The 8,978-nt window shown below is 49.9% G+C and overlaps 1 protein-coding gene across 1 annotated transcript in view; it reads left to right on the forward strand.

Moving 5' to 3' along the window:
- Positions 1 to 4,649, forward strand: part of LOC115119782 (pleckstrin homology domain-containing family G member 4B-like) — a 78,096-nt gene extending 73,447 nt beyond the window's left edge. Inside the window, 6 exon segments of the mRNA XM_065015519.1 lie at positions 573 to 662; positions 1,761 to 1,985; positions 2,430 to 2,600; positions 3,198 to 3,447; positions 3,912 to 4,028; positions 4,468 to 4,649. Coding sequence (XP_064871591.1) covers positions 573 to 662; positions 1,761 to 1,985; positions 2,430 to 2,600; positions 3,198 to 3,447; positions 3,912 to 4,028; positions 4,468 to 4,649 — 1,035 coding nt within the window.
- The last annotated feature ends 4,329 nt before the right edge of the window (positions 4,650 to 8,978 follow it).

Here is an 8,978-nt window from a genome sequence, read left to right on the forward strand (position 1 = left end):
GTAACTTGTTATTCCTGTGTGCAGGAGGATCAGTTTGGAATGTAGTCAGAGTGGTAACTTGTTATTCCTGTGTGCAGGAGGATCAGTTTGACTGTAGTCAGAGTGGTAACTTGTTAATCCTCTATGCAGGAGGATCAGTTTGAATGTAGTCAGAGTGGTAACTTGTTATTCTTGTGTGCAGGAGGATCAGTTTGACTGTAGTCAGAGTGCAGGAGGATCAGTTTGACTTCAGAGTGGTTAATGTTATTCCTGTGTGCAGGAGGATCAGTTTGACTGTAGTCAGAGTGGTAACTTGTTATTCTTGTGTGCAGGAGGATCAGTTTGAATGTAGTCAGAGTGGTAACTTGTTAATCCTGTGTGCAGGAGGATCAGTTTGACTGTAGTCAGAGTGGTAACTTGTTATTCTTGTGTGCAGGAGGATCAGTTTGAATGTAGTCAGAGTGGTAACTTGTTAATCCTGTGTGCAGGAGGATCAGTTTGACTGTAGTCAGAGTGGTAACTTGTTATTCTTGTGTGCAGGAGGATCAGTTTGGAATGTAGTCAGAGTGGTAACTTGTTATTCCTGTGTGCAGGAGGATCAGTTTGGAATGTACGCTCTCTACAGCAAGAACAAGCCTCAGTCTGACGCTCTACTCACCAGCCACGGGAATGGATTCTTTAAGGTGCGTCTGAAAGGGCTCTGGTTACTATCGTTCTAGGATCAGCTGTACGAACACCAGACCTTTAACCAATATGAAACCTCTACACAGCAACAGGCTAATTGTAACGTTGTGTGAGCCAAACAACATACAGGGTGCTACTAATGTATATCCGCTACTTCTACACTGAGTAACAGTAGAATTACCATTGTCAAACTTTACATAGCTACTGGACGTCTACCTATGTAGAATGGAAGAGTTGAATTGACATCAGAATTCCCATTTAGAAAAGCTATTCTACATCTGCATACAGAGTCCTACATCCCCTCTCATCCTCCTCTATGTGTGTGTCTGCTATCCAGAACAACCAGTTGGAGCCGGGTGATAAGATGGACCTGGTGTCCTACCTGTCTGTTGGTCTGTTTATCTTTCTGTATGTATCCTGACCTCTGACCTCTACCCTCTGACCTCTAACCTGTCTGTCTCCCCAGAACAAGCAGTTGGATCTGGGTGATACGATGGACCTGGTGTCCTACCTGTCTGTTGGTCTGTTTATCTTTCTGTATTTATCCTGACCTCTGACCTCTACCCTCTGACCTCTAACCTGTCTGTCTCCCCAGAACAAGCAGTTGGATCTGGGTGATAAGATGGACCTGGTGTCCTACCTGTCTGTTGGTCTGTTTATTTTTCTGTATGTATCCTGACCTCTGACCTCTACCCTCTGACCTCTAACCTGTCTGTCTCCCCAGAACAAGCAGTTGGATCTGGGTGATAAGATGGACCTGGTGTCCTACCTGTCTGTTGGTCTGTTTATTTTTCTGTATGTATCCTGACCTCTGACCTCTACCCTCTGACCTCTAACCTGTCTGTCTCCCCAGAACAAGCAGTTGGATCTGGGTGATAAGATGGACCTGGTGTCCTACCTGTCTGTTGGTCTGTTTATTTTTCTGTATGTATCCTGACCTCTGACCTCTACCCTCTGACCTCTAACCTGTCTGTCTCCCCAGAACAAGCAGTTGGAACTGGGTGATAAGATGGACCTGGTGTCCTACCTGTCTGTTGGTCTGTTTATCTTTCTGTATGTATCCTGACCTCTGACCTCTAACCTCTCTGTCTCCCCAGAACAAGCAGTTGGAGCTGGGTGATAAGATGGACCTGGCGTCCTACCTGCTGAAGCCCATCCAGAGGATGTCTAAGTACGCCCTGCTGCTGAAGGACCTGATCAAGGAGTGTGGTCAGTCCCAGGAACAGGAGCTCTCTGACCTCCGCACCGCAGAGGAGATGGTTAAGTTCCAGCTGCGCCACGGCAACGACCTGCTGGCCATGGACGCCATCCGAGGATGTGATGTAATCGGGGGATGGGATGTGAGCAGTAGAAGTCGAGGGGATGGAGCAGTAGAGCAGTAGAGCAGTAGAGCTGTGAGAGAGAGAGAGAGAGAGAGAGAGAGAGAGAGAGAGAGAGAGAGAGAGAGAGAGAGAGAGAGAGAGAGAGAGAGAGAGAGAGAGAGAGAGAGAGAGAGAGAGAGAGAGAGAGAGAGAGAGAGAAGGAGAGAGAGAGAGAGAGAGAGAGAGAGGGAGAGAGAGAGAGAGAGAGAGAGAGAGAGAGAGAGAGAGAGAGAGAGAGAGAGAATTGGCCATGTAAACATATGTTCCCCATGCCAATAAAGCCCTTAAATTGAATTGAGAGAGAGAGAGGAAATAGAAACCTACACATCATGTATAATTATTTGTTTGGAAGAAAATGTCAGAGTAAGTCATGTGAAACGTCTCCTCTGGTCTCTGCTGCTGTAGGTGAACCTGAAGGAACAGGGTCAGCTGAGGTGTCAGGATGAGTTCATCGTGTGGTGCGGCCGCAGGAAGTACCTCCGTCACGTCTTCCTGTTCGAGGACCTCATCCTCTTCAGTAAAAGCAAAAAGATTGAGGGAGGGTACGACCTGTACATCTACAAGCAGTCCTACAAGGTGACAACAACAACACACGCAGAGGGTTTTAATACGTACTGTGAAGTTATGAACTATGAAGTAATATGACGTTCTACCTTAAATCATTTCAGCCAGTTGGCTAACATTATGCTATGTTGTTGTGTCCAGGTGTGAGGTGTGGAACCACAGTTAGCAGGGTTCTCCACAATGGAGGCGCCACACCACTATGTTGTTGTGTCCAGGTGTGAGGTGTGGAACCACAGTTAGCAGGGTTCTCCACAATGGAGGCGCTACACCACTATGTTGTTGTGTCCAGGCAGCGATGTTTGTATGGTTTATTGTGAGGTGTGGAACCACAGTTAGCAGGGTTCTCCACAATGGAGGCACTACACCACTATGTTGTTGTGTCCAGGTGTGAGGTGTGGAACCACAGTTAGCAGGGTTCTCCACAATGGAGGCGCTACACCACTATGTTGTTGTGTCCAGGTGTGAGGTGTGGAACCACAGTTAGCAGGGTTCTCCACAATGGAGGCGCTACACCACTATGTTCAGTTTGCTGTGCCACCATGTGAAATCTCAAAACCACCACAGTCAGTGTTTTCCTGTAAAGGTGACTGTTTCTGGCTACTCATTCAGACGGCAGAGATAGGAATGACAGAGAGCGTGGGCGTTACAGCGGGCTGCGTGGAACCACAGTTCGAGATCTGGTTCCGATGTTTGTATGGAGGAGGAAGTCCCAGGACACGTGTCATCCTGCAGGCCGGCTCTGGAGAGGTCAAGGCCGTGTGGACAGCCATCATCGGAAAGATCCTCTGGAGGTGGCAGGCGCTGGACGAAACAGGGGTGAGGAACCACGGCCACAGAGGGGAGTCGTTCTCCACAATGGGTCATATCTGGACATGAGCTCATCATATCTGTTGTTGTGTTATGGAACAATTCCTCTTTATCTTTTGTCTGACCTGAGGCCTGTGTTGATAACATTCTGTACCATTCATTAAGAGGTGGCATGTCTCTTGTCTGACCTGAGGCCTGTGTTGATAACCTTCTGTACCATTCATTAAGAGGTGACGTGTCTCTTGTCTGACCTGAGGCCTGTGTTGATAACATTCTGTACCATTCATTAAGAGGTGACGTCTCTTGTCTGACCTGAGGCCTGTGTTGATAACCCTCTGTACCATTCATTAAGAGGTGACATGTCTCTTGTCTGACCTGAGGCCTGTGTTGATAACATTCTGTACCATTCATTAAGAGGTGGCGTGTCTGGTTCTAGTTCAAGTCAACCCCAGGTACATCAAATGGAAATTGTGTGTCTGATTGAGGGTCATAACGTGTTTATTCTCTTAACTACAGAAGTGCGCTTGAAAGAGATGGTTTCCATGGGGATTGGCAGCAAGCCTTTCATGGACATCAAGCCTAGTGATGCTGCCATTAGTGACCGAGCCATTGATTACATCATGAAGGGGTCAGGTGAGCTGTCTCTACGATATGTTATGATAACCTCATTTGCCTGGAAATTATTTTTGTGAGGTTAGCATATAAAATCCACAAAATCTCTCTCTCTCTCTCTCTCTCTCTCTCTCTCTCTCTTTCTTTGTTTCTCTCTGTTTGCTGAATGTGACTTTCAACAACATGTCTGCCAATGCAGCTGCTGATGAGAAAGGCTGATTTGTAAATGCTCTCTCTGCCAGGATAGGGTGCGTTGTCAAGCTGACTGAATCAAAACACAACATCCCAACATCTCAGAGCATATCTCCCCTGTTCTCCCTTTTAAACCCTTGAGATGTTCTGTTCCAGCTGAAATATCCTCTCAAAGTCTACATCTACACTCCTACTCCACCAGACAGCTGTAATGTAGCCTGACACAGTGTCCTGTTAGGAGGAATGACTGGACTTGTGTCTGTCGCAGGTGATTTGTTGCATGCCAGATATCAAATGATGTTGAAGTTAAAGCAGCAGGGGGAGTCAGAGCTGAAGTTAATGCAGCAGGGGGAGTCAGAGCTGAAGTTAAAGCAGCAGGTGGAGTCAGAGCTGAAGTTAATGCAGCAGGGGGAGTCAGAGCTGAAGTTAAAGTTGTTTGATCGTAGCTAGCTACATAGCTAGCTACATAGCCGTCTTTGTATCAAAGATAATTGTGTAGTCTTGAGCGATTTCCTAGGTTAGCTAGCCAGCTATTGTCGTTCTTTTAACGCAACGTAACGTAAATCAACACTGCCAGCTAGCCCCGAATAGCAGCACAGTAGCACAGTAGAAACCATTACACTCAACGGAACGACTTGATTAGTGTAGTGTCAACAACGCAGACACTGCCAGCTAGCCTACATAGTCAACAACGCAGCCTCTGCCAGCTAGCCTACTTCAGCAGTACTGTATCATTTTAATCATTTTAGTCAATAAGATTCTTGCACGTAAGCTTAACTTTTGAACACTCGAGACGTGTAGTCCACTTGTCATTCCAATCTCCTTTGCATTAGCGTAGCCTCTTGTGTAGCCTGTCAACTATGTGTCTGTCTATCCCTGTTCTCTCCTCTCTGCACAGACCATACAAACGCTTCCACACCGCGTGGCCGCGCCACCCTAATCTGGTGGTCCCAGCGCGCACGACCCACGTGGAGTTCCAGGTCTCCGGTAGCCTCTGGAACTGCCGATCTGCGGCCAACAAGGCAGAGTTCATCTCAGCCTATGCCCCCTCCAGTCCCTCGACTTCTTGGCACTGACGGAAACATGGATCACCACAGACAACACTGCTACTCCTACTGCTCTCTCTTCGTCTGCCCACGTGTTCTCGCACACCCCGAGAGCTTCTGGTCAGCGGGGTGGTGGCACCGGGATCCTCATCCTCTCCAAGTGGTCATTCTCTCTTTCTCCCCTTACCCATCTGTCTATCGCCTCCTTTGAATTCCATGCTGTCACAGTTACCAGCCCTTTCAAGCTTAACATCCTTATCATTTATCGCCCTCCAGGTTCCCTCGGAGAGTTCATCAATGAGCTTGATGCCTTGATAAGCTCCTTTCCTGAGGACGGCTCACCTCTCACAGTTCTGGGCGACTTTAACCTCCCCACGTCTACCTTTGACTCATTCCTCTCTGCCTCCTTCTTTCCACTCTCTCCTCTTTTGACCTCACCCTCTCACCTTCCCCCTACTCACAAGGCAGGAAATACGCTCGACCTCATCTTTACTAGATGCTGTTCTTCCACTAACCTCATTGCAACTCCTCCAAGTCTCCGACCACTACCTTGTATCCTTCTCCTCTCGCTCTCATCCAACACTTCCCACACTGCCCCTACTCGGATGGTATCGCGCCGTCCCAACCTTCGCTCTCTCTCCCCCGCTACTCTCTCCTCTTCCATCCTATCATCTCTTCCCTCTGCTCAAACCTTCTCCAACCTATCTCCTGATTCTGCCTCCTCAACCCTCCTCTCCTCCCTTTCTGCATCCTTTGACTCTCTATGTCCCCTATCCTCCAGGCCGGCTCGGTCCTCCCCTCCCGCTCCGTGGCTCAACGACTCATTGCGAGCTCACAGAACAGGGCTCCGGGCAGCCGAGGGGAAATGGAGGAAAACTCGCCTCCCTGCGGACCTGACATCCTTTCACTCCCTCCTCTCTACATTTTCCTCTTCTCTCTCTGCTGCTAAAGCCACTTTCTACCACTCTAAATTCCAAGCATCTGCCTCTAACCCTAGGAAGCTCTTTGCAACCTTCTCCTCCCTCCTGAATCCTCCTCCCCCTCCCCCCTCTCCCTCTCTGCAGATGACTTCGTCAACCATTTTGAAAAGAAGGTCGACGACATCCGATCCTCGTTTGCTAAGTCAAACGACACCGCTGGTTCTGCTCACACTGCCCTACCCTGTGCTCTGACCTCTTTCTCCCCTCTCTCCAGATGAAATCTCGCGTCTTGTGACGGCCGGCCGCCCAACAACCTGCCCGCTTGACCCTATCCCCTCCTCTCTTCTCCAGACCATTTCCGGAGACCTTCTCCCTTACCTCACCTCGCTCATCAACTCATCCCTGACCGCTGGCTACGTCCCTTCCGTCTTCAAGAGAGCGAGAGTTGCACCCCTTCTGAAAAAACCTACACTCGATCCCTCCGATGTCAACAACTACAGACCAGTATCCCTTCTTTCTTTTCTCTCCAAAACTCTTGAACGTGCCGTCCTTGGCCAGCTCTCCCGCTATCTCTCTCAGAATGACCTTCTTGATCCAAATCAGTCAGGTTTCAAGACTAGTCATTCAACTGAGACTGCTCTTCTCTGTATCACGGAGGCGCTCCGCACTGCTAAAGCTAACTCTCCTCTGCTCTCATCCTTCTAGACCTATCGGCTGCCTTCGATACTGTGAACCATCAGATCCTCCTCTCCACCCTTTCCAAGTTGGGCATCTCCCGGCGCGGCCCACGCTTGGATTGCGTCCTACCTGACAGGTCGCTCCTACCAGGTGGCGTGGCGAGAATCCGTCTCCTCACCACGTGCTCTCACCACTGGTGTCCACCAGGGCTCTGTTCTAGGCCCTCTCCTATTCTCGCTATACACCAAGTCACTTGGCTCTGTCATAACCTCACATGGTCTCTCCTATCATTGCTATGCAGACGACACACAATTAATCTTCTCCTTTCCCCTTCTGATGATCAGGTGGCGAATCGCATCTCTGCATGTCTGGCAGACATATCAGTGTGGATGACGGATCACCACCTCAAGCTGAACCTCGGCAAGACGGAGCTGCTCTTCCTCCCGGGAAGGACTGCCCGTTCCATGATCTCGCCATCACGGTTGACAACTCCATTGTGTCCTCCTCCCAGAGCGCTAAGAACCTTGGCGTGATCCTGGACAACACCCTGTCGTTCTCAACTAACATCAAGGCGGTGGCCCGTTCCTGTAGGTTCATGCTCTACAACATCCGCAGAGTACGACCCTGCCTCACACAGGAAGCGGCGCAGGTCCTAATCCAGGCACTCGTCATCTCCCGTCTGGATACTGCAACTCGCTGTTGGCTGGGCTCCCTGCCTGTGCCATTAAACCCTACAACTCATCCAGAACGCCGCAGCCCGTCTGGTGTTCAACCTTCCCAAGTTCTCTCACGTCACCCCGCTCCTCCGCTCTCTCCACTGGCTTCCAGTTGAAGCTCGCATCCGCTACAAGACCATGGCGCTTGCCTACGGAGCTGTGAGGGGAACGGCACTCAGTACCTCCAGGCTCTGATCAGGCCCTACACCCAAAACAAGGGCCCTGCGCTCATCCACCTCTGGCCTGCTCGCCTCCCTACCACTGAGGAAGTACAGTTCCCGCTCAGCCCAGTCAAAACTGTTCGCTGCTCTGGCCCCCAATGGTGGAACAAACTCCCTCACGACGCCAGGACAGCGGAGTCAATCACCACCTTCCGGAGACACCTGAAACCCCACCTCTTTAAGGAATACCTAGGATAGGATAAAGTAATCCCCCCTCAAAAGATTTAGATGCACTACTGTTCCACTGGATGTCATAAGGGTGAGGGAGTCAGAGCTGAAGTCAAAAGCAGCAGGGAGTCAGAGCTGAAGTTAAAGCAGCAGGGAGTCAGAGTTAAAGAGCAGGGGGAGTCAGAAGTTAAAGCAGGGGAGTCAGAGCTGAAGTTAATGCAGCAGGGGAGTCAGAGCTGAAGTTAATGCAGCAGGGGAGTCAGAGCTGAAGTTAAAGCAGCAGGGGAGTCAGAGCTGAAGTTAAACCAGCAGGGGGAGTCAGAGCTGAAGTTAAAGCAGCAGGGTGGAGTCAGAGCTGAAGTTAAAGCAGCAGCAGGTGGAGTCAGAGCTGAAGTTAATGCAGCAGGTGGAGTCAGAGCTGAAGTTAAAGCAGCAGGTGGAGTCAGAGCTGAAGTTAAAGCAGCAGGTGGAGTCAGAGCTGAAGTTAATGCAGCAGGGGGAGTCAGAGCTGAAGTTAATGCAGCAGGGGGAGTCAGAGCTGAAGTTAAAGCAGCAGGTGGAGTCAGAGCTGAAGTTAATGCAGCAGGTGGAGTCAGAGCTGAAGTTAATGCAGCAGGTGGAGTCAGAGCTGAATTAATGCAGCAGGGAGTCAGGAGCTGAAGTTAAAGCACTAGGGGAGTCAGAGCTGAAGTTAAACCAGCAGGGGGAGTCAGAGCTGAAGTTAAACCAGCAGGGAGTCAGAGCTGAGTAAAAGCAGCAGGGGAGTCAGAGCTGAAGTTAAAACCAGGGGGAGTCAGCTGAAGTTAAAGCTGAAGTTAAACCAGCAGGGGGAGTCAGAGCTGAGTTAAAGCAGCAGGGGAGTCAGAGCTGAAGTTAAAGCAGCAGGGAGTCAGAGCTGAGTTAAAGCAGCAGAGTCAGAGCTGAAGTTAAACCAGCAGGGGAGTCAGAGCTGAAGTTAAACCAGCAGGGAGTCAGAGCTGGTTAAGTTAATGCAGCAGGTGGAGTCAGAGCTGAAGTTAAAGCAGCAGGG

Source organism: Oncorhynchus nerka, unplaced genomic scaffold, assembly GCF_034236695.1.
Source record: "Oncorhynchus nerka isolate Pitt River unplaced genomic scaffold, Oner_Uvic_2.0 unplaced_scaffold_1387, whole genome shotgun sequence".
NCBI classification, from domain to species: Eukaryota; Metazoa; Chordata; class Actinopteri; order Salmoniformes; family Salmonidae; genus Oncorhynchus; species Oncorhynchus nerka.